This window comes from Phyllobates terribilis, unplaced genomic scaffold (assembly GCF_046119375.1).
Source record: "Phyllobates terribilis strain yellow unplaced genomic scaffold, ASM4611937v1 Scaffold_8__6_contigs__length_399053987, whole genome shotgun sequence".
NCBI lineage: Eukaryota > Metazoa > Chordata > Amphibia > Anura > Dendrobatidae > Phyllobates > Phyllobates terribilis.
In genome coordinates, this window is record NW_027362768.1 from 186,326,995 (window position 1) to 186,353,265 (window position 26,271).

At 50.2% G+C, this 26,271-nt stretch overlaps 1 protein-coding gene across 2 annotated transcripts in view; it reads right to left on the minus strand.

The window, feature by feature from the left end:
- SLC44A5 (solute carrier family 44 member 5) overlaps nt 1–16,836 on the minus strand; it is a 160,594-nt gene extending 143,758 nt beyond the window's left edge. The window contains exon 1 of one of the 2 annotated variants that reach the window (XM_073643911.1): nt 16,657–16,836. In XM_073643911.1, the coding sequence (XP_073500012.1) occupies nt 16,657–16,693 (37 nt within the window). In that variant the 5' untranslated portion in view covers nt 16,694–16,836. Of the gene's footprint in view, nt 1–15,992; nt 16,340–16,656 lie in introns of those variants that run through there. The other variant, XM_073643915.1, reaches the window with a different exon arrangement.
- Between the last annotated feature and the right edge of the window lie 9,435 nt (nt 16,837–26,271).

Here is a 26,271-nt window from a genome sequence, read left to right on the forward strand (position 1 = left end):
CTGTGTACATACATTACATTACTGATCCTGAGTTACATCCTATATTATACTCCAGAGCTGCACTCACTATTCTGCTGGTGCAGTCATTGTGTACATACATTACATTACTGATCCTGAGTTACATATTGTATTATACTCCAGAGCTGCAATCACTATTCTGCTGGTGCAGTCACTGTGTACATACATTACATTACTGATCCTGAGTTACATCCTGTATTATACTCCAGAGCTGCACTCACTATTCTGCTGGTGCAGTCACTGTGTACATACATTACATTACTGATCCTGTACTGATCCTGTGTTACATCCTGTATTATCCTCCAGAGCTGCACTCACTATTCTGCTGGTGCAGTCACTGTGTACATACATTACATTACTGATCCTGAGTTACATGCTGCATTATACTCCAGAGCTGCACTCACTATTCTGCTGGTGCAGTCACTGTGTACATACATTACATTACTGATCCTGAGTTACATCCTGTATTATACTCCAGAGCTGCACTCACTATTCTGCTGGTGCAGTCACTGTGTACATACATTACATTACTGATCCTGAGTTACATCCTATATTATACTCCAGAGCTGCACTCACTGTTCTGCTGGTGCAGTCACTGTGTACATACATTACATTACTGATCCTGTACTGATCCTGTGTTACATCCTGTATTATCCTCCAGAGCTGCACTCACTATTCTGCTGGTGCAGTCACTGTGTACATACATTACATTACTGATTCTGAGTTACATCCTGTATTATACTCCAGAGCTGCACTCACTGTTCTGCTGGTGCAGTCACTGTGTACATACATTACATTACTGATCCTGTACTGATCCTGTGTTACATCCTGTATTATCCTCCAGAGCTGCACTCACTATTCTGCTGGTGCAGTCACTGTGTACATACATTACATTACTGATTCTGAGTTACATCCTGTATTATACTCCAGAGCTGCACTCACTGTTCTGCTGGTGCAGTCACTGTGTACATACATTACATTACTGAACCTGTACTGATCCTGAGTTACATCCTGTATTATCCTCCAGAGCTGCACTCACTATTCTGCTGGTGCAGTCACTGTGTACATACATTACATTACTGATCCTGAGTTACATCCTGTATTATAATCCAGAGCTGCACTCACTATTCTGCTGGTGCAGTCACTGTGTACATACATTACATTACTGATCCTGAGTTACATCCTGTATTATACTCCAGAGCTGCACTCACTATTCTGCTGGTGCAGTCACTGTGTACATACATTACATTACTGATCCTGTATTACACTCCAGAGCTGCACTCACTATTCTGCTGGTGCAATCACTGTGTACATACATTACATTACTGATCCTGTACTGATCCTGAGTAACATCCAGTATTATACTCCAGAGCTGCACTCACTATTCTGCAGGTGCAGTCACTGTGTATATACATTACATTACTGATCCTGAGTTACCTCCTGTATTATACCCCAGAGCTGCACTCACTATTCTGCTGGTGCAGTCACTGTGTACATACATTACATTACTGATCCTGAGTTACATCCTATATTATACTCCAGAGCTGCACTCACTATTCTGCTGGTGCAGTCATTGTGTACATACATTACATTACTGATCCTGAGTTACATATTGTATTATACTCCAGAGCTGCAATCACTATTCTGCTGGTGCAGTCACTGTGTACATACATTACATTACTGATCCTGAGTTACATCCTGTATTATACTCCAGAGCTGCACTCACTATTCTGCTGGTGCAGTCACTGTGTACATACATTACATTACTGATCCTGTACTGATCCTGTGTTACATCCTGTATTATCCTCCAGAGCTGCACTCACTATTCTGCTGGTGCAGTCACTGTGTACATACATTACATTACTGATCCTGAGTTACATGCTGCATTATACTCCAGAGCTGCACTCACTATTCTGCTGGTGCAGTCACTGTGTACATACATTACATTACTGATCCTGAGTTACATCCTGTATTATACTCCAGAGCTGCACTCACTATTCTGCTGGTGCAGTCACTGTGTACATACATTACATTACTGATCCTGAGTTACATCCTATATTATACTCCAGAGCTGCACTCACTGTTCTGCTGGTGCAGTCACTGTGTACATACATTACATTACTGATCCTGTACTGATCCTGTGTTACATCCTGTATTATCCTCCAGAGCTGCACTCACTATTCTGCTGGTGCAGTCACTGTGTACATACATTACATTACTGATCCTGAGTTACATCCTGTATTATACTCCAGAGCTGCACTCACTATTCTGCAGGTGCAGTCACTGTGTATATACATTACATTATTGATCCTGAGTTACATCCTGTATTATACTCCAGAGCTGCACTCACTATTCTGCAGGTGCAGTCACTGTGTATATACATTACATTACTGATCCTGAGTTACCTCCTGTATTATACCCCAGAGCTGCACTCACTATTCTGCTGGTGCAGTCACTGTGTACATACATTACATTACTGATCCTGTACTGATCCTGTGTTACATCCTGTATTATCCTCCAGAGCTGCACTCACTATTCTACTGGTGCAGTCACTGTGTACATACATTACATTACTGATCCTGAGTTACATGCTGTATTATACTCCAGAGCTGCACTCACTATTCTGCTGGTGCAGTCACTGTGTACATACATTACATTACTGATCCTGAGTTACATCCTGTATTATACTCCAGAGCTGCACTCACTATTCTGCTGGTGCAGTCACTGTGTACATACATTACATTACTGATCCTGAGTAACATCCTATATTATACTCCAGAGCTGCACTCACTGTTCTGCTGGTGCAGTCACTGTGTACATACATTACATTACTGATCCTGTGTTACATCCTGTATTATCCTCCAGAGCTGCACTCACTATTCTGCTGGTGCAGTCACTGTGTACATACATTACATTACTGATTCTGAGTTACATCCTGTATTATACTCCAGAGCTGCACTCACTATTCTGCTGGTCCAGTCACTGTGTACATACATTACATTACTGATCCTGAGTTACATCCTGTATTATACTCCAGAGCTGCACTCACTATTCTGCTGGTGCAGTCACTGTGTACATACATTACATTACTGATCCTGAGTTACATCCTGTATTATACTCCAGAGCTGCACTCACTATTCTGCTGGTGCAGTCATTGTGTACATACATTACATTACTGATCCTGAGTTACATCTTGTATTATACTCCAGAGCTGCAATCACTATTCTGCTGGTGCAGTCACTGTGTACATACATTACATTACTGATCCTGAGTTACATCCTGTATTATACTCCAGAGCTGCACTCACTATTCTGCTGGTGCAGTCACTGTGTACATACATTACATTACTGATCCTGTACTGATCCTGTGTTACATCCTGTATTATCCTCCAGAGCTGCACTCACTATTCTGCTGGTGCAGTCACTGTGTACATACATTACATTACTGATCCTGAGTTACATGCTGTATTATACTCCAGAGCTGCACTCACTATTCTGCTGGTGCAGTCACTGTGTACATACATTACATTACTGATCCTGAGTTACATCCTGTATTATACTCCAGAGCTGCAATCACTATTCTGCTGGTGCAGTCACTGTGTACATACATTACATTACTGATCCTGTGTTACATCCTGTATTATCCTCCAGAGCTGCACTCACTATTCTGCTGGTGCAATCACTGTGTACATACATTACATTACTGATCCTGAGTTACATCCTGTATTATACTCCAGAGCTGCACTCACTATTCTGCTGGTGCAGTCACTGTGTACATACATTACATTACTGATCCTGAGTTACCTCCTGTATTATACTCCAGAGCTGCACTCACTATTCTGCTGGTCCAGTCACTGTGTACATACATTACATTACTGATCCTGAGTTACATCCTGTCTCTTACTTTTAGGAACACTGCTGCAGACTCCTGTGGATACATTTGCAGGTTTCCCCTTTGCGTTGATTATTAGTTATACAATCTAGACTCTTCCGATGCTGAACGTCACCTGTTGCCATCAGAGGCTTAGGCGCTGTCTATCCCCCATGCTTTACACTTACGCTCTACATCTTCAGATATTTAATATACTTAGTGAGCACAATGAGGCCACTGCTCGGGGTGCACAGATTTCATTACAAAAAAAGAAACAGTTGTCATAAATTACAACTGAATAACCAATGAAAAAAGGCAAATGGTCATGTAAGAAAATAATGGGGAGGCGGGAATAAAGAACAGCGACATCTAGGAAAGGAACAGGAAATCCTCAAAAGTCAAAACTCAAATTCAAGTCTGAAAGCCAAACTTCTCAGTCTGCAGCCCCCTGCTTCATCCACACCCTGACCTGCTTCATCCACACCCTGACCTGCTTCATCCACACCCTGACCTGCTTCATCCACACCCTGACCTGCTGCACATGGGGAGATACAATATGTATCAATCTCTGCATCCTTCTGTAACTAACAAGACACCTGCAGGGAAGAGATGGTAGATTTCACACATTAGATGGAAGATGGTAAAACTTTCCTTAGTGGTCGCACTGGGGCCTCTCCTGTATTGTCAGTGCAGGACGTGAGTGGCTTCATGGCAACTTCTATACATAGCAGTCAATGGACAGAAAGGGTCTACAGCCCAAAACAGCCTAAAAAAGATGAAGCACTGCTACTTCCACAGTGATGGCGGATTAGCAAGGAGCTGTATACTGAGCCTTCTCTGTGCATATAGTCAGGGGAGTACATAGGAATCATGGGGCCCCATAGCAGAAGTTCTAATTGGGCCCCCCACCCAACAAAAAAATATAAAAATGTAAATAATTGTCGGGGTCACAGAAGAGCAGATCTCACAACCTTCCAGACTTTACATAGTAATTTTCCTCCTGCTGAAGTCCTAGATCCCTTTTTCATTGCCCATAAAGTGTGGTGCCAACAAAAGTGCCCCCCAAACACGGTATGATACCCCCATGGTGAATTCCTCCATATGAGCAGTATAATGACCCTACTGTACCCCACCTCAACTCCCAGGGTAAAGTATGATGACACCAACACAGTATGATCCCCCAACTGCCCCACACCTCTCCACACTCCATAGAGTATAATGCACTCGCCATGGTCCTCCACACAGTATAAGACTCTCGCCATGGTCCTCCACACAGTATAAGGCACTCGCCATGGTCCTCCACGCAGTATAATACACTCCCCATGGTCCTCCACGCAGTATAATGCACTCCCTCGTGGTCCTCCACACAGTATAATGCACTCCCTCGTGGTCCTCCACACAGTACAATGCACTCCCTATGGTCCTCCACACAGTATAATGCACTCCCACGTGGTCCTCCACACAGTATAATGCACTCCCCCATGGTCCTCCACACAGTATAATGCACTCCCACGTGGTCCTCCACACAGTACAATGCACTCCCCGTGGTCCTCCACACAGTACAATGCACTCCCCATGGTCCTCCACACAGTATAATGCACTCCCCGCGGTCCTCCACACAGTATAATGCACTCCCCGTGGTCCTCCACACAGTATAATGCACTCCCCCATGGTCCTCCACACAGTACAATGCACTCCCCCATGGTCCTCCACACAGTACAATGCACTCCCCCATGGTCCTCCACACAGTACAATGCACTCCCCCATGGTCCTCCACACAGTACAATGCACTCCCCCATGGTCCTCCACACAGTATAAGACACTCGCCATGGTTCTCCACTCAGTATAATGCATTCCCCATGGTCCTGTACGCAGTATAATGCAGCCCCCCATAGGGTAAAATGCAGACCCCCACCACCCGTAGGGTAAAATGCAGCCCCAGTCCTCCAGTATTATCAGTACACACTGATTTAAAAATAAATACATCCTTACCTCTCCTCGTTCCCTGCTGCTTCAGTCTCTGCAGCTGATCACCTCAGCAGCTGCCAGCTCCACTGTCTGACACAGCGTGGCGCGTCATCATGCTGCTGCGTCAGACGCAGAGGAGGAATGATGGGAGAGGGAGTGTCACATGATGCTCCCTCCTCCAGGTTTTCGTGGGCCCCAGGCGAAAAAGTCTCAGTGGCCCCTTTAACACATCCAACCATTCATGATACACAGATACAGCAGAGAAATTACAGATATAGATATAGTACAAGGCCAAAAATTTCACTGACTTCTTACATTACATGAGTGATATCTTTTGTAAATTCTACAATAGCTCAGAAACCGGTGAATCCTCACAGCGCACAGTGCAGACCGGACAGTATAGTCCTCCATACAATATTATGGGCACCACATAGTCCTCCATACAGTATTATGAGCCCCATATAATGCTCCATACAGAATACTGGATCCCATATAATTCACCATAGAGAATACTGCCTGGTCGCCATGTAATGCCATATGCAGGCTGGACCCCATACAGAGGCCCCACAAGCCCGCTGTATCCCCCCCAGGGCCCCACAAGCCCACAGCATCCCCCCCAGGACCCCCACAAAGCCCACAGCATCCCCCCCAGGGCCCCACAAGCCCACAGCATCCCCCCCAGGGCCCCACAAGCTTGCAGCATCCCCCCAGAGCCCCCACAAGCCCGCAGCATCCCCCCGAGGGCCCCACAAGCTTGCAGCATCCCCCCCAGAGCCCTCATAAGACCGCAGAATCCCCCTTAGGGCCCCCACAAACCCGCAGCATCCCCCCAGAGCCCTCACAAGCCCGCAGCATCCCCTTAGGGCCCCCACAAGCACGCACTATCCCTGCATTATTCCCCAGAGCCCCCTAAGATCTCCACAAGCATTAATTAACCCCACCAGACTGCCCTCCAGCATTAACCCCCCCAAATCCCTCACTCGCAAGTATCAAGCCCCCTCACCCAAAAACAACAAGAAGAAAAGACATCAGACCAGCAATTAATAGAACAATCTCCTGTTTCTCAGCTTAGGATACTGACCTCCTCCTGCAGCTTCACCGGCAGCTCTGTCTCTGCATGAGACTCTGGCATCTGGTGCTGAACTAGAACACGCCCCCGGAAATGACATCATACCTGGAAGGAGCCCATACATTCTAGCGTCTAGGGCACGGGAAGAGGTAAGTATTGTGCCGGCCGGGGCCCTGAGCAGGCGGGGGGGGCCCATAGTGCGCCGGGATACCAGACGGCAAGTAAGCCCCCCGCCTGCTCAGGGCCCCGCCTCTTGCCTGGGTGCAGGATGGGGACCCGATGTGGGGGTACACAGTGCAGGCGACTGCTATGGGGCCCCCCCAGCTCACGGGCCCCATAGCAGTCGCGTAGCCTGCCGCCATTGGCGGGACGCCACTGCATATAGTGTAATGTGTTACTATCCAGCCATAGCTAGAGCTCCAGAATTACAATGCAGCTGAATGATGACTTCTAATGAGATGACTTTGCTGACCTTGCCCCAATGATAATGAGATGACTCTGCTGACCCTGTCCCAATGGTGAGATGACTCTGCTTGCCCTGCACTAATGATAATGAGATGACTCTGCTGGCCCTGCCCCAATGATAATGAAATTACTTTTCTGACCTTGCCCCAATAATAATGAGATGACTTTGCTGACCTTGCCCCAATGAGAATGAGATGACTCTGCTGACCCTGCCCCAATGGTGAGATGACTCTGCTGGCCCTACCCCAATGATAATAAGATGACTCTGCTGACCCTGCCCCAATGATGAGATGACTCTGCTGGCCCCGCCCTAATTATAATGAGATGACTGTGCTGATCCTGGCCCAATGACAATGAGATGACTCTGCTGATCCTGCCCCAATGATAATGAGATGACTCTGCTGATCCCGGCCCAATGACAATGAGATGACTCTGCTGACCCTGCCCCAATGATAATGAGATGACTCTGCTGACCCTGCCCCAATGATAATGAGATCACTCTGCTGACCCTGCCCTAATGAGATGACTCTGCTGACCCTGCCCCAATGATAATGAGATGACTCTGCTGACCCTGCCCCAATGATGAGATGACTCTACTGGCCCTACCCCAATGATAATGAGATGACTGTGCTGATCCTGGCCCAATGACAATGAGATGACTCTGCTGACCCTGCCCCCATGGTAATGAGATGACTCTGCTGATCCTGGCCCAATGACAATGAGATGACTCTGCTGACCCTGCCCCAATGATAATGAGATGACTCTGCTGACCCTGCCCCAATGATAATGAGATCACTCTACTGACCCTGCCCTAATGAGATGACTCTGCTGACCCTGCCCCAATGATAATGAGATGACTCTGTTGACCCTGCCCCAATGATGAGATGACTCTGCTGACCCTGCCCCAATGATAATGAGATGACTCTGCTGACCCAGCCCCAATGATAATGAGATGACTCTGCTGACCCAGCCCCAATGATAATGAGATCACTCTGCTGACCCTGCCTCAATGATAATGAGATCACTCTGCTGACCCTCTCCAATAATAAGATGACTCGACTGACTCTTCCCCAATGATAATGAGATGACTCTGCTGACCCTGCTCTCTGATGATAGAGATGACTCTGCTTACCCTGCCCCAATGATAATGAGATGACTCTGTTGACCATGCCCCAATGATAATGAGATGACTGCTGACCCTGCCCCAATGATAATGAGATGACTCTGTTGACCCAGCCCCAATGATAATGAGATGACTCTGCTGACCCAGCCCCAATGATAATGAGATCACTCTGCTGACCCTGCCTCAATGATAATGAGATCAATCTGCTGACCCTCTCCAATAATAAGATGACTCTGCTGATCCTGCCCCAGTGTTAATGAGATGACTCTGCTGACCCTGCTCTCTAATGATAGTGAGATTGCTCTCCTGACTCTGTCCTCAATTGATGAGATGACTCTGCTTACCTTACCCTCTGCTGATAATGAGATGACTGACCAGCTCAGTCCACACAGAAGAGCTAAAAAACAAGCTTCCTAGTGTCTGTGCTCCATTTTCAGTGTTTTATATATACAGTACAGACCAAAAGTTTGGACACACCTTCTCATTTAACGTATTTTCTGTATTTTCTTGACTATGAAAATTGTACATTCACACTGAAGGCATCAAAACTATGAATTAACACATGTGGAATTATATACTTAACAAAAAAGTGTGAAACAACTGAAAATATGTCTTATATTCTAGGTTCTTCACAGTAGCCACCTTTTGCTTTGATGACTGCTTTGCACACTCTTGGCATTCTCTTGATGAGCTTCAAGAGGTAGTCACCGGAAATGGTCTTCCAACAATCTTGAAGGAGTTCCCAGAGATGCTTAGCACTTGTTGGCCCTTTTGCCTTCACTCTGCGGTCCAGCTCACCTCAAACCATCTCGATTGGGTTCAGGTCTGGTGACTGTGGAGGCCAGGTCATCTGGTGTAGCACCCCATCACTCTCCTTCTTGGTCAAATAGCCCTTACACAGCTATAATTCCACATGTGGTAATTCATAGTTTTGATGCCTTCAGTGTGAATGTACAATTTTCATAGTCAAGAAAATACAGAAAATACTTTAAATGAGAAGGTGTGTCCAAACTTTTGGTCTGTACTGTATATATATATAAATATATACATAGTCACAAAAATAAATGACACTTCCGTAAAATTGTAAAAAAATGTTCTTACTAAAAACTTAAATAAAATAACATGTCATTTTCTGATGATATAAGCCCAATAGGATACATCTATTTGGCTGGTGAAGTCATTACTTGCGACAATATTAATGTTGGCCAATATTTCAGCAATGATTTCAGCATACAGTGGCTTGCAAAAGTATTCCCCCCCTTTGTGTTTTGCTACTTCACAACCTGGAATTTCACTGTTTTGTTGAGAGTTTGCATCAGTTCATGTAGAGAACATGCCGACAACTGTGAACATTTGGTTTTCTTTTTATTGTGAAGCAAAGAACCAATAGGACAAAATAACTTCATAACTATTCACCCCCTAAAGTCAGTACTTTGTGGAGCCTCATTTTGCAGCTATTACAGCTGCGAGTCGCTTTGGATAAGTCTCTCTGAGCTTTCCACATCTGGCCACTGGGATTTTTGCCCATTCCTCAAGGCAAAACTGCTCCAGCTCCTTCAGGTTAGATGTTTCCTCTGGTGAACAACAATCTTCAAGGCTGACCACAGATTCTCCATTGGATTTAGGTCTGGGCTGTGCTTTGGGTCATTGTCTTGTTGGAACGTGAACCTCCGTCCCAAATCACTGACAAACAGGTTTTGCTCAAGAATATCCCTGTATTCGCACCATTCATCTTCCACTTTGACTCGGACCAGTCTCACTGTCCCTGCTGATGAAAAACATCCCCACAGCATAATGCTGATGCATGATGCTGCCACCACCATGTTTCACTGTGAGGATGGTGTTCTTGGGGTGATGAGCATCATGAGTTGGTTTGGCTCCAGACATAGCGTTTACCTTGGTGGCCAGAAAAGTTACATTTTGGTCTCCTCTGACTACAGCACCTTGCTCCATACATTTGGGGAGTCTCCCACATGTCTTTTGGCAAATTTAAAATGTGCCTTACAATTCTTGTGTGTAAGTAAAGGCTTTTTTCTTTCCACTCTTCCATAAAGGCCACCTCTATGGAGTATATGGCATATTGTGGTCGTATGGACAGATACTCCAGTCTCAGCTTGGGAACTCTGCAGCTCCTTCAGGGTTATTTTGGTCTCTGTGCTGCCTCTCTGATTAATGCCCTCCTTGCTCGGGCTGAGAGTTTTGGTGGGCGCCCTCTCTTGGCAGGTTTGTTGTGGTACCATGTTCTTTCCATTTAATGATAATGGATTTGATGGTGCTCTTGGGATCATCAGAGGTTGGGATATAGAACCCAAACCTGACTTGTACTTTTTAACGTTTGTCCCTGAATTGTTTGGAGATCTCCTTGGTCTTCATGGTGTTGTTTGGTTAGTGGTGCCTCTTGCTTAGTGGTGTTGCAGCCTCTGTGGCCTTTCAGAAAAGGTAAAGTGGTGTGAAAAAAGTGTTTGCCCCCTTCCTGATTTCTTATTCTTTTGCATGTTTGTCACCCTTAAATGTTTCAGATCAGAAAGCAAATTTATATATTAGACAAAGATAACACAAGAAAACACAAAATGCATTTTTTAAATGAAGGTCTTTATTATTAAGGTAAAAAGAAATCCAAACCTACAGGGGCCTGTGTGAAAAAGTGATTGCCCCCTAAACCTAATAACTGGTTGTTTCACCCTTAGCAGCAACAACTGCAATCAAGCGCTTGCGGTAGCTGGCAATGAGTCTTTACAACACTCTGGATGAATTCTGGCCACTCGTCTTTGCAAAATTGTTGTAGTTTCCGAGCATGAACCGCCTTTTTAAGGTCCGGCCACAGCATCTCAATCGGATTAAGGTCAGGACTTTGACTAGGCCACTCCAAAGTCTTAATTTTGTTTTTCTTAAGCCATTCAGAGATGGACTTGCTGGTGTGTTTTGAATCATTGTCCTACTGCATAACCCAAGTGCCCTTCAGCTTGAGGTCACGAACAGATGTCCGGACATTCTCATTCATGATTCCACTTACCATAGCAAGACTTCCAGGTCCTGAAGCAGCAAAACAGCCCCAGACCATCACACTACCACCACCATATTTTACTGTTGGTATGATGTTCCTTTTCTGAAATGCTGTCTTACTTCTACGCCAGATGTAATGGGACATACACCTTCCAAAAAGTTCAACTTTTGTCTTTTCAGTCCACAGAGTATTCGCGCAAAAGTCTTGGCGATCATCAAGATGTTTTCTGGCAAAACTGAGACGAGCCTTTATGTTCTTTTTGCTCACCAGTGGTTTTCGTCTTGGAACTCTGCCATGCTGCCATTTTTGCCCAGTCTCTTTCTTATGGTTGAGTCATGAACACTGACCTTAACTGAGGCAAGTGAGGCCTGCAGCTCTTTGGAAATTGTTGTGGGGTCTTTTGTGACATCTTAGATGAGTTGTCACTGCGCTTTTGGGGTAACTGGGCCGGCCACTCCAAGGAAGGTTCACCACTGTTCCATGTTTTTGTCATTTGTGGATAATGGCTCTCACTGTGGATCGCTGGAGTCCCGAAGCTTTAGAAATGGCTTTATAACCTTTTCCAGACTGATAGATCTCAATTATTTTGTTTCTCATTTGTTCCTGAATTTCTTTGGATCGCAGCATGATGTCTAGCTTCTGAGGATCTTCTGGTCTACTTCACTTTGTCAGGCAGATCCTATTTAAGTAATTTCTTGATTGAGAACCGTAATCAGGCCTGTGTGTGGATAGGGAAATTGAACTCAGCTTCCCAAAGATGTGATAAACCACACTTAATTTATATTTTAAGTGATAAGGGAGAAAGGGGGGTAATCACTTTTTCACACAGGGCCCTGTATGTTTGGATTTCTTTTCCCCTTAATAATAAAGACCTTCATTTATAAACTGCATTTTGTATTTACTTGTATTATCTTTATCTAATATTTATATTTGTTTTGTGATCTGAAACATTTAAGTGACCAACATGCAAAAGAATAAGAAATCAGGAAGGGGTCAAACACTTTTTCACACCACTGTATGTACTGACAGACAGGTGACATTAGACTGCACACAGGAGGACGTACTGTCACTAAGCATGGGACTTATGAAGGGAATTGCTTGCACCAGAAATTTTTAGGGGCTTCATTGCAAAAGGGGTGAATACATATGCACATGCCGATTTTTACTGATTTGATCCCAAAAAATTAAATTTCCGCCTATATTTTTCTCACTTCACTAACTCAGACTACTTAGGGCTGATGCATCGCACACAAATTGGATTACAAAAATATTTAAACACAGGTTGTAATGTAACAAAATAGGTACATTGTAATGTCGGTGATGTCTTCAGATCCTCTTGATCTGTAAGCCACAATTTACACTTCCCTGGATGAGCCAGATAAGAAGACCACTAGAATGTAGTTTGGGGGCCTCAACGCCATCCGGTATTACACGGACAACCACTCATTTTATTGGGCGCTATCTAATTCTAGATTTCCCCTGCAGTGATATCAGCCTTGATCTAAAAGCTGGGTGTTCATAATGTATCAAATATTTTTACTTAACATGTAACATTACTCTACATAGTGAAGAAAAAGAAGTCACTTTCTGGAAACCATCACCAAGTAGGTTAGATGGTAATGAAAGATTAATACATTTTATAGAGTAAGCAAATATGATGGATATCGGACTGTTCGGATGTTTAGAGTTTAATAAGATTCTTGTACAAACAATAATTACAATCAAAATAAACAAAGCTAAAGTTAAAGCTGCTAGTGGCATACTCACTGACTGTTTCCAGTATTTCGCTCTTGTTTTTTTCTTATTAAATATGCATTTTTTTTAAAAAAAATTATGTATTTTCTATAAAATCCTACTGGAAAAATTCAGCATCAAAATCACTGGAACGACAGCTGTGTCATAATTCACTATAACATAATTATACAAAGAGCTCAGGACGCTGAAACACTGACAACCACCGAGCAGCATTCTGGGACCCACTAAATTCTCCAAATAGACGTTCCCAGAATAATATTTGGGTGTAGAGCAGAGCATCGTCGTAGTGTACGGGACATATTGATGTCTTAACGGTACAAACAACCGGCTATTACATCACCATCCAGTAAGAGGCAATTTCAGAGGATGACAAACTAGGCACTCGCTCAGGGCACCTAATTCAGGGGGCTCCAAGGACTCCATGAGCAATCTGTGTGTAACTCCTAATGCGCCAAAACTAATAGAGACCCTTCTGATAATCACTTCACTATTTTGGCATTGTATGGCGGTATAAGTTGGACAATATTTAAATAGAGAATTACGATTACCTCTGTGGAAAATATAACCGCCATATGGTAGCACTATTACATTCTGTAAGCAGGCAAGACTTATTGTATTGTAATTTCAAAACAGAATAGCAACTTTAATTTGATAGTGAATTATTATGTTATGATTATATGGCGGTATTATAAGAGCATTGTGTTATAGCAATATTTGATATTGTGTAACAGTATTATGCATTGTATGGAAACATTACAGTATTTGGTATTGTATAACAGTATTGTGTATTGTATGGCAGTATTTGGGTATAAACCTTACAGTGATAGAAATAAACTTGTATACTCTCAGCAGGCATTATTTGTGGCTTTATTATAATTTGAGCACTAAATGGCAACTTTTTTTAGATTCTGAATGGTTGTATTGTGTAGCATCTATACGGAAGTATGATGGGAGCATTGTAAGGAAGCATTATTTGGTATTTTGCGGCAGTATTGTGTGAACATTTGTATTAAAGTGTTATTTGGCTTTGTATAGCGGTATGAGAGCATTGCATTTAAGCATTATTTATTTGAGCAGGCATTATTAGGTGTGGACACGAATCACAACATGCTGAATGGTTGTATTGTCTAGAATTTATAGTGCAGTATTATGTGAGGATTGTATGGAAGCATTATTTTGTGTGGCAGTATTATGTGAGCATTGTATGGAAGCATTATTTTGTGTGGTAGTATTATGTGAATGTTGTATGGAAGCATTATATTGTGTTGCAATATTTTGGTATAAACCTGCACTTTACTTGATGCCCAGTGCCCATTTCCTATAAGCCGGCTGACTCTCGACTACTAAATCCCCCTCTATCATTTTTTGGTTTCCTATAGAGTATTTCAAAATAGGTTTTCTAACCCAGATGCAGGGGTGGACATTTCATTGGAGCAATGTGTGCAGCCGCACAGGGGCTCAAGAGGAAAAGAGTCCCACTTTCACCTTCAAATCAACAAGCAGGTCCTGTTACAGACACAAAGAGGGGCCCATAAACTGTTCTTACACAGGGGCCCTCTTCCATCTGTATCCGCCACTGCCCAGATCATCCCAATTGTGCCTGCCTACCTATGAGGATGAACCAGGACCGTATAGGAGCTCTCTGCACAGAATGATCACTAGGAACCATGTCTTTTACTGCATCCTTAAAATTAGACACAATAAATTACCGTAAATCTACCGGATTGCACAATACAAGGTATCTGTACCTGGTTCCTATGTGCACACATCCCTTACACCTTTCCCCCTACACCTTTCTCCTTACACCTTTCCCCCTACACCTTTCCCCCTACACCTTTCTCCCTACACCTTTCCCCCTACACCTTTCCCCCTACACCTTTCCCCCTACACCTTTCCCCCTACACCTTCCTCCCTACACCTTTCCACCTACACCTTTCCCCTTACACCTTTCCCCCTACATCTTTCTCCCTACACCTTTCCCCCTACACCTTTCCCCCTACACCTTTCCCCCTACACCTTTCCCCTTACACCTTTCCCCCTACACCTTTCCACTTACATCTTTCTCCCTACACCTTTCCCCCTACACCATTCTTCTACACCTTTCTTCTACACCTTTCCCCTACACCATTTTTCTACACTTTTCCTCCTACACCTTTCCCCTTACACCATTCTTCTATACTTTTCCCCCTACACCTTTCCTCCTACACATTTCCCCTACACCTTTCCCACCTACACCTTTCCCCTACATCTTTCCCCCTACACCTTTCCTCCTACACCTTTCCCCTACACCTTTCTCCCTACACCTTTCCCCTATACCTTTCCCCCTACACCTTTCCCCTACATCTTTCTCCCTATACCTTTCCCCTACACCTTTCCCCCTACACCTTACCCCTACATCTTTCTCCCTATACCTTTCTCCCTATACCTTTCCCCCTACACCTTTTCCTCTCCCTCTTTTTTTTTAACTTGTTCATTATTTTTCCTGTAGCTGCAGTGATGGTAATTGCCTTCGCTCTATTTAATTTTCATTCTTACATCTTTTTTTGCACATTTCTGAAGCTTTATACTGAATATTCCTCTTTGCTATATTGATGAACACAAAATATTTGAAAGAAAAATCCACCAGAGTGCTGAGACTTGTAGTCCCACATCACAGCTTTGCATTTTTCTACCTTGCATACTGAACAAGCCCCACTTCAGCCCCTCAAGTAAACACGTACCTGTTACTTTTCCACACGTCTACAGCTCTTCATGTGAGTGCTAGCTCTTCTGTCCAGTATGGCAGTGTGGATATATATCTGAAATACTCTGTGCCCAGTGATAATGTGTTTTTCCCTATAAGTCGGTCACGTGACCTCGGATCGCACCGCTGCACCTGACAATGGGATCCTTCTTGGAATAATAATAGTATCCTTCATGGAATGCTATGAAGCAGGCAGGCCAGTGGCAGGTCCTGAGCGGCGCAGCTCAGTGGCAGCAGACAGCCTCTTTGTTGTGGTACTGGGAACTTTCACATTTCAGTCTGGCGCTGGCATCACAATGTATTGTCCTCATCAATGAGAGATACACTGATAGCAATGGGGGAACCCAGCAAGTGAGGCGCCTGGAGAGTCCTGCTACAGGGATGGCACTGGCATACAGTAGATGTGGGCATAGGCCCAGCTATAGTGCAGAACCCCCCACCCCCATCCAATCTATGCACTGGATGCAAAGAACACCCCCCAGCAGGACCCCAGAAGCCAAGCATCACAATGCACCAGAGGCAATGAATAGCAGCAGCTTCCTCAATGCAGATACAACTGGATACAATGTATGAAAGGACAGACCCCCAGAGCCAGGCTGAGCCCACCCAGCACAAACAGGAGCAGTGAGAAAAGGACTTACCAAATGGAGAGGTGTGGGCACCCCCCCTCCTGCCCATCGTCCCCAGGCTGGAGGAGATGGTCTCCGCAGAGTCAGGGGTCTCCTAGCTGCCTCTGTAATGGCATGTGAGGGTCTCTGCCTGACACCAACAGTCTATGTACTGAGCAAGGAAGGAGCTGCTGGGGCTGGAAATGGGAGGGAAGAGGAGGATGGAGGGGAGGAGAGACTGCACAGAGGACAGCAGTGTGTGCTGCCTGGGGTGTGTGTGGAGGACAGCAGTGTGTGCAGCCTGGGGTGTGTGTGGAGGACAGCAGTGTGCAGCCTGGGGTGTGTGTGGAGGACAGCAGTGTGTGCAGCCTGGGGTGTGTGTGGAGGACAGCAGTGTGTGCAGCCTTGGGTGTGTGTGGAGGACAGCAGTGTGCTGCCTGGGGTGTGTGTGGAGGACAGCAGTGTGTGCAGCCTGGGGTGTGTGTGGAGGACAGCAGTGTGCAGCCTGGGGTGTGTGTGGAGGACAGCAGTGTGTGCAGCCTGGGGTGTGTGTGGAGGACAGCAGTGTGTGCAGCCTTGGGTGTGTGTGGAGGACAGCAGTGTGTGCAGCCTGGGGTGTGTGTGGAGGACAGCAGTGTGCAGCCTGGGGTGTGTGTGGAGGACAGCAGTGTGTGCAGCCTGGGGTGTGTGTGGAGGACAGCAGTGTGTGCAGCCTGGGGTGTGTGTGGAGGACAGCAGTGTGTGCAGCCTGGGGTGTGTGTGGAGGACAGCAGTGTGTGCAGCCTGGGGTGTGTGTGGAGGACAGCAGTGTGTGCAGCCTGGGGTGTGTGTGGAGGACAGCAGTGTGCAGCCTGGGGTGTGTGTGGAGGACAGCAGTATGTGCAGCCTGGGATGTGTGTGGAGGACAGCAGTGTGTGCTGCCTGGGGTGTGTGTGGAGGACTGCAGTGTGTGCAGCCTGGGGTGTGTGTGGAGGACAGCAGTGTGTGCAGCCTTCGGTGTGTGTGGAGGACAGCAGTGTGTGCAGCCTTGGGTGTGTGTGGAGGACAGCAGTGTGTGCAGCCTGGGGTGTGTGTGGAGGACAGCAGTGTGTGCAGCCTGGGGTGTGTGTGGAGGACAGCAGTGTGTGCAGCCTTGGGTGTGTGTGGAGGACAGCAGTGTGTGCAGCCTTGGGTGTGTGTGGAGGACAGCAGTGTGTGCAGCCTTGGGTGTGTGTGGAGGACAGCAGTGTGTGCAGCCTTGGGTGTGTGTGGAGGACAGCAGTGTGTGCTGCCTGGGGTGTGTGTGGAGGACAGCAGTGTGTGCAGCCTGGGGTGTGTGTGGAGGACAGCAGTGTGTGCAGCCTTGGGTGTGTGTGGAGGACAGCAGTGTGTGCAGCCTTGGGTGTGTGTGGAGGACAGCAGTGTGTGCAGCCTGGGGTGTGTGTGGAGGACAGCAGTGTGTGCAGCCTGGGGTGTGTGTGGAGGACAGCAGTGTGTGCAGCCTTGGGTGTGTGTGGAGGACAGCAGTGTGTGCAGCCTGGGGTGTGTGTGGAGGACAGCAGTGTGTGCAGCCTGGGGTGTGTGTGGAGGACAGCAGTGTGTGCAGCCTGGGGTGTGTGTGGAGGACAGCAGTGTGTGCAGCCTGGGGTGTGTGTGGAGGACAGCAGTGTGTGCTGCCTGGGGTGTGTGTGGAGGACAGCAGTGTGTGCAGCCTGGGGTGTGTGTGGAGGACAGCAGTGTGTGCAGCCTGGGGTGTGTGTGGAGGACAGCAGTGTGTGCAGCCTGGGGTGTGTGTGGAGGACAGCAGTGTGTGCAGCCTTGGGTGTGTGTGGAGGACAGCAGTGTGTGCAGCCTGGGGTGTGTGTGGAGGACAGCAGTGTGTGCAGCCTGGGGTGTGTGTGGAGGACAGCAGTGTGTGCAGCCTGGGGTATGTGTGGAGGACAGCAGTGTGTGCAGCCTGGGGTGTGTGTGGAGGACAGCAGTGTGTGCTGCCTGGGGTGTGTGTGGAGGACAGCAGTGTGTGCAGCCTGGGGTGTGTGTGGAGGACAGCAGTGTGTGCAGCCTTGGGTGTGTGTGGAGGACAGCAGTGTGCAGCCTGGGGTGTGTTTGGAGGACAGCAGTGTGTGCAGCCTGGGGTGTGTGTGGAGGACAGCAGTATGTGCAGCCTGGGGTGTGTGTGGAGGACAGCAGTGTGTGCAGCCTGGGGTGTGTGTGGAGGACAGCAGTGTGTGCAGCCTGCGGTGTGTGTGGAGGACAGCAGTGTGTGCAGCCTGGGGTGTGTGTGGAGGACAGCAGTGTGTGCAGCCTGGGGTGTGTGTGGAGGACAGCAGTGTGCAGCTTGGGGTGTGTATAGAGGACAGCAGTGTATGCAGCCTGGTGTGTGTGTGGAGGACAGCAGTGTGTGCAGCCTGGGGTGTGTGTGGAGGACAGCAGTGTGCAGCCTGGGGTGTGTGTGGAGGACAGCAGTGTGTGCAGCCTGGGGTGTGTGTGGAGGACAGCAGTGTGCAGCCTGGGGTGTGTATAGAGGACAGCAGTGTATGCAGCCTGGTGTGTGTGGGGGGGACAGCAGTGTGTGCAGCCTGGTGTGTGTGTGGAGGACAGCAGTGTATGCAGCCTGGTGTGTGTGTGGAGGACAGCAGCATGTGCAGCCTGGGGTGTGTGTGGAGGACAGCAGTGTGTGCAGCCTGGTGTGTGTGTGGAGGACAGCAGTGTATGCAGCCTGGTGTGTGTATAGATGACAGCAGTGTATGCAGCCTGGTGTGTGTGTGGAGGACAGCAGCATGTGCAGCCTGGGGTGTGTGTGGAGGACAGCAGTGTGTGCAGCCTGGTGTGTGTGTGGAGGACAGCAGTGTCTGCAGCCTGGGGTGTGTGTGGAGAACAGCAGTGTGCAGCCTGGTGTGTGTATAGAGGACAGCAGTGTGTGCTTCCTGGTGTGTGTGTGTGGAGGACAGCAGTGTGTGCAGCCTGGGGTGTGTGTGGAGAACAGCAGTGTGCAGCCTGGGGTGTGTATAGCGGACAGCAGTGTGTGCAACCTAGGGTGTGTGTGGAGGACAGCAGTGTGCAGCCTGGGGTGTGTGTGGAGGACAGCAGTGTGTGCAGCCTGGGGTGTGTGTGGAGGACAGCAGTGTGCAGCCTATGGTGTGTATAGAGGACAGCAGTGTGTGCAGCCTGGGGTGTGTATAGAGGACAGCAGTATGTGCTGCCTGGGGTGTGTGTGTGGAGAACAACAGTGTGCGCAGCCTGGGGTGTGTGTGGAGGACAGCAGTGTGCAGCCTGGGGTGTGTGTGGAGAACAGCAGTGTGCAGCCTGGGGTGTGTATAGAGGACAGCAGTGTGTGCAGCCTGGGGTGTGTATAGAGGACAGCAGTGTGTGCAGCCTGGGGTGTGTATAGAGGACAGCAGTGTGTGCAGCCTGGGGTGTGTGTGGAGGACAGCAGTGTGTGCAGCCTTGGGTGTGTGTGGAGGACAGCAGTGTGTGCAGCCTTGGGTGTGTGTGGAGGACAGCAGTGTGTGCAGCCTTGGGTGTGTGTGGAGGACAGCAGTGTGTGCAGCCTTGGGTGTGTGTGGAGGACAGCAGTGTGTGCTGCCTGGGGTGTGTGTGGAGGACAGCAGTGTGTGCAGCCTGGGGTGTGTGTGGAGGACAGCAGTGTGTGCAGCCTTGGGTGTGTGTGGAGGACAGCAGTGTGTGCAGCCTTGGGTGTGTGTGGAGGACAGCAGTGTGTGCAGCCTGGGGTGTGTGTGGAGGACAGCAGTGTGTGCAGCCTGGGGTGTGTGTGGAGGACAGCAGTGTGTGCAGCCTTGGGTGTGTGTGGAGGACAGCAGTGTGTGCAGCCTGGGGTGTGTGTGGAGGACAGCAGTGTGTGCAGCCTGGGGTGTGTGTGGAGGACAGCAGTGTGTGCAGCCTGGGGTGTGTGTGGAGGACAGCAGTGTGTGCAGCCTGGGGTGTGTGTGGAGGACAGCAGTGTGTGCTGCCTGGGGTGTGTGTGGAGGACAGCAGTGTGTGCAGCCTGGGGTGTGTGTGGAGGACAGCAGTGTGTGCAGCCTGGGGTGTGTGTGGAGGACAGCAGTGTGTGCAGCCTGGGGTGTGTGTGGAGGACAGCAGTGTGTGCAGCCTTGGGTGTGTGTGGAGGACAGCAGTGTGTGCAGCCTGGGGTGTGTGTGGAGGACAGCAGTGTGTGCAGCCTGGGGTGTGTGTGGAGGACAGCAGTGTGTGCAGCCTGGGGTATGTGTGGAGGACAGCAGTGTGTGCAGCCTGGGGTGTGTGTGGAGGACAGCAGTGTGTGCTGCCTGGGGTGTGTGTGGAGGACAGCAGTGTGTGCAGCCTGGGGTGTGTGTGGAGGACAGCAGTGTGTGCAGCCTTGGGTGTGTGTGGAGGACAGCAGTGTGCAGCCTGGGGTGTGTTTGGAGGACAGCAGTGTGTGCAGCCTGGGGTGTGTGTGGAGGACAGCAGTATGTGCAGCCTGGGGTGTGTGTGGAGGACAGCAGTGTGTGCAGCCTGGGGTGTGTGTGGAGGACAGCAGTGTGTGCAGCCTGCGGTGTGTGTGGAGGACAGCAGTGTGTGCAGCCTGGGGTGTGTGTGGAGGACAGCAGTGTGTGCAGCCTGGGGTGTGTGTGGAGGACAGCAGTGTGCAGCTTGGGGTGTGTATAGAGGACAGCAGTGTATGCAGCCTGGTGTGTGTGTGGAGGACAGCAGTGTGTGCAGCCTGGGGTGTGTGTGGAGGACAGCAGTGTGCAGCCTGGGGTGTGTGTGGAGGACAGCAGTGTGTGCAGCCTGGGGTGTGTGTGGAGGACAGCAGTGTGCAGCCTGGGGTGTGTATAGAGGACAGCAGTGTATGCAGCCTGGTGTGTGTGGGGGGGACAGCAGTGTGTGCAGCCTGGTGTGTGTGTGGAGGACAGCAGTGTATGCAGCCTGGTGTGTGTATAGATGACAGCAGTGTATGCAGCCTGGTGTGTGTGTGGAGGACAGCAGCATGTGCAGCCTGGGGTGTGTGTGGAGGACAGCAGTGTGTGCAGCCTGGTGTGTGTGTGGAGGACAGCAGTGTCTGCAGCCTGGGGTGTGTGTGGAGAACAGCAGTGTGCAGCCTGGTGTGTGTATAGAGGACAGCAGTGTGTGCTTCCTGGTGTGTGTGTGTGGAGGACAGCAGTGTGTGCAGCCTGGGGTGTGTGTGGAGAACAGCAGTGTGCAGCCTGGGGTGTGTATAGCGGACAGCAGTGTGTGCAACCTAGGGTGTGTGTGGAGGACAGCAGTGTGCAGCCTGGGGTGTGTGTGGAGGACAGCAGTGTGTGCAGCCTGGGGTGTGTGTGGAGGACAGCAGTGTGCAGCCTATGGTGTGTATAGAGGACAGCAGTGTGTGCAGCCTGGGGTGTGTATAGAGGACAGCAGTATGTGCTGCCTGGGATGTGTGTGTGGAGAACAACAGTGTGCGCAGCCTGGGGTGTGTGTGGAGGACAGCAGTGTGCAGCCTGGGGTGTGTGTGGAGAACAGCAGTGTGCAGCCTGGGGTGTGTATAGAGGACAGCAGTGTGTGCAGCCTGGGGTGTGTATAGAGGACAGCAGTGTGTGCAGCCTGGGGTGTGTATAGAGGACAGCAGTGTGTGCAGCCTGGGGTGTGTATAGAGGACAACAGTGTGTGCAGCCTGGGGTGTGTGTGGAGGACAGCAGTGTGTTCAGCCTGGGGTGTGTATAGAGGACAGCAGTGTGTGTAGCCTGGTGTGTGTGTGGAGGACAGCAGTGTGTGCAGCCTGGTGTGTGTGGGGAGGACAACAGTGTGTGCAGCATGGGGTGTGTGTGGAGGACAGCAGTATGTGCAGTCTGGGATGTGTGTGGAGGACAGCACTGTGTGCAGCCTGGGGTGTGTGTGGAGGACAGCAGTGTGTGCAGCCTGGGGTGTGTGTGGAGGACAGCAGTGTGTGCTGCCTGGGGTGTGTGTGGAGGACAGCAGTGTGTGCAGCCTGGGGTGTGTGTGGAGGACAGCAGTGTGTGCAGCCTGCGGTGTGTGTGGAGGACAGCAGTGTGTGCAGCCTTGGGTGTGTGTGGAGGACAGCAGTGTGTGCAGCCTGGGGTGTGTGTGGAGGACAGCAGTGTGTGCAGCCTGGGGTGTGTGTGGAGGACAGCAGTGTGTGCAGCCTGGGGTGTGTGTGGAGGACAGCAGTGTGTGCAGCCTGGGGTGTGTGTGGAGGACGGCAGTGTGTGCTGCCTGGGGTGTGTGTGGAGGACAGCAGTGTGTGCAGCCTGGGGTGTGTGTGGAGGACAGCAGTGTGTGCAGCCTTGGGTGTGTGTGGAGGACAGCAGTGTGCAGCCTGGGGTGTGTTTGGAGGACAGCAGTGTGTACAGCCTGGGGTGTGTGTGGAAGACAGCAGTATGTGCAGCCTGGGGTGTGTGTGGAGGACAGCAGTGTGTGCAGCCTGGGGTGTGTGTGGAGGACAGCAGTGTGTGCAGCCTGCGGTGTGTGTGGAGGACAGCAGTGTGTGCAGCCTTGGGTGTGTGTGGAGGACAGCAGTGTGTGCAGCCTGGGGTGTGTGTGGAGGACAGCAGTGTGCAGCTTGGGGTGTGTATAGAGGATAGCAGTGTATGCAGCCTGGTGTGTGTGTGGAGGACAGCAGTGTGTGCAGCCTGGGGTGTGTGTGGAGGACAGCAGTGTGCAGCCTGGGGTGTGTGTGGAGGACAGCAGTGTGTGCAGCCTGGGGTGTGTGTGGAGGACAGCAGTGTGCAGCCTGGGGTGTGTATAGAGGACAGCAGTGTATGCAGCCTGGTGTGTGTGGGGGGGACAGCAGTGTGTGCAGCCTGGTGTGTGTGTGGAGGACAGCAGTGTATGCAGCCTGGTGTGTGTATAGATGACAGCAGTGTATGCAGCCTGGTGTGTGTGTGGAGGACAGCAGCGTGTGCAGCCTGGGGTGTGTGTGGAGGACAGCAGTGTGTGCAGCCTGGTGTGTGTGTGTGGAGGACAGCAGTGTGTGCAGCCTGGGGTGTGTGTGGAGAACAGCAGTGTGCAGCCTGGTGTGTGTATAGAGGACAGCAGTGTGTGCTTCCTGGTGTGTGTGTGTGGAGGACAGCAGTGTGTGCAGCCTGGGGTGTGTGTGGAGAACAGCAGTGTGCAGCCTGGGGTGTGTATAGCGGACAGCAGTGTGTGCAACCTGGGGTGTGTGTGGAGGACAGCAGTGTGCAGCCTGGGGTGTGTGTGGAGGACAGCAGTGTGTGCAGCCTGGGGTGTGTGTGGAGGACAGCAGTGTGCAGCCTATGGTGTGTATAGAGGACAGCAGTGTGTGCAGCCTGGGGTGTGTATAGAGGACAGCAGTATGTGCTGCCTGGGGTGTGTGTGTGGAGAACAACAGTGTGCGCAGCCTGGGGTGTGTGTGGAGGACAGCAGTGTGCAGCCTGGGGTGTGTGTGGAGGACAGCAGTGTGTGCAGCCTGGGGTGTGTGTGGAGAACAGCAGTGTGTGCAGCCTGGGGTGTGTGTGGAGGACAGCAGTGTGCAGCCTGGGGTGTGTGTGGAGAACAGCAGTGTGCAGCCTGGGGTGTGTATAGAGGACAGCAGTGTGTGCAGCCTGGTGTGTGTGTGTGGAGGACAGCGGTGTGTGCAGCCTGGGGTGTGTATAGAGGACAGCAGTGTGTGCAGCCTGGGGTGTGTATAGAGGACAACAGTGTGTGCAGCCTGGGGTGTGTGTGGAGGACAGCAGTGTGTTCAGCCTGGGGTGTGTATAGAGGACAGCAGTGTGTGTAGCCTGGTGTGTGTGTGGAGGACAGCAGTGTGTGCAGCCTGGGGTGTATATGGAGGACAGCAGTGTGTGCAGCCTGGTGTGTGTGTGGAGGACAGCCGTGTGTGCAGCCTGGTGTGTGTGTGGAGGACAGCCGTGTGTGCAGCCTGGTGTGTGTGTGGAGGACAGCAGTGTGTGCAGCCTGGTGTGTGTGTGTGGAGGACATCGATGTGTGCAGCCTGGGGTGTGTGTGGAGGACAGCGGTGTATGCAGCCTGGTGTGTGTGTGGAGGACAGCAGTGTGTGCAGCCTGGTGTGTGTGTGGAGGACAGCAGTGTGTGCAGCCTGGTGTGTGTGTGGAGGACAGCAGTGTGTGCAGCCTGGTGTGTGTGGAGGACATCGGTGTGTGCAGCCTGGGGTGTGTGTGGAGGACAGCGGTGTATGCAGCCTGGGGTGTGTGTGGAGGACAGCAGTGTGTGCAGCCTGGGGTGTGTGTGGAGGACAGCAGTGTGTGCAGCCTGGGGTGTGTGTGGAGGACAGCAGTGTGTGTAGCCTGGGGTGTGTGTGGAGGACAGCAGTGTGTGCAGCCTGGGGTGTGTGTGGAGGACATCGGTGTGTGCAGCCTGTGGTGTGTGTGGAGGACAGCGGTGTATGCAGCCTGGTGTGTGTGTGGAGGACAGCCGTGTGTGCAGCCTGGTGTGTGTGTGGAGGACAGCAGTGTGTGCAGCCTGGTGTGTGTGTGGAGGACAGCAGTGTGTGCAGCCTGGTGTGTGTGGAGGACATCGGTGTGTGCAGCCTGGGGTGTGTGTGGAGGACAGCGGTGTATGCAGCCTGGGGTGTGTGTGGAGGACAGCAGTGTGTGCAGCCTGGGGTGTGTGTGGAGGACAGCAGTGTGTGCAGCCTGGGGTGTGTGTGGAGGACAGCAGTGTGTGTAGCCTGGGGTGTGTGTGGAGGACAGCAGTGTGTGCAGCCTGGGGTGTGTGTGGAGGACAGCAGTGTGTGCAGCCTGTGGTGTGTGTGGAGCACAGCAGTGTGTGCTGCCTGGGGTGTGTGTGGAGGAAAGCAGTGTGTGCAGCCTGTGGTGTGTGTGGAGGACAGCAGTGTGTGGAGGACAGCAGTGTGCAGCCTGGGGTGTGTGTGGAGGACAGCAATGTGCAGCCTGGGGTGTGTATAGAGGACAGCAGTGTGTGCAGCCTGGTGTGTGTGTGTGGAGGACAGCAGTGTGTGCAGCCTGGGGTGTGTGTGGAGAACAGCAGTGTGCAGCCTGTGGTGTGTTTGGAGCACAGCAGTGTGTGCAGCCTGGGGTGTGTGTGGAGGACAGCAGTGTGTGCAGCCTGTGGTGTGTGTGGAGGACAGCAGTGTGCAGCATGGGGTGTGTGTGGAGGACAGTAGTGTGCAGCCTGGGGTGTGTATAGAGGACAGCAGTGTGTGCAGCCTGGTGTGTGTGTGGAGGACAGCAGTGTGTGCAGCCTGGGGTGTGTGTGGAGGACAGTAGTGTGCAGCCTGGGGTGTGTATAGAGGACAGCAGTGTGTGCAGCCTGGGGTGTGTGTGTGTGTGGAGGACAGCAGTGTGTGCAGCCTGGAGTGTGTGTGGAGAACAGCAGTGTGTGCAGCCTGGGGTGTGTATAGAGGACAGCAGTTTGTGCAGCCTGGTGTGTGTGTGGAGGACAGCAGTGTGTGCTGCCTGGGGTGTGTGTGGAGGACAGCAGTGTATGCAGCCTGGTGTGTGTGTGGAGGACAGCAGTGTGCAGCCTGGCGTGTGTATAGAGGACAGCAGTGTGTGCAGCCTGGTGTGTGTGGGGAGGACAACAGTGTGTGCAGCATGGGGTGTGTGTGGAGGACAGCAGTATGTGCAGTCTGGGATGTGTGTGGAGGACAGCACTGTGTGCAACCTGGGGTGTGTGTGGAGGACAGCAGTGTGTGCAGCCTGGGGTGTGTGTGGAGGACAGCAGTGTGTGCAGCCTGGGGTGTGTGTG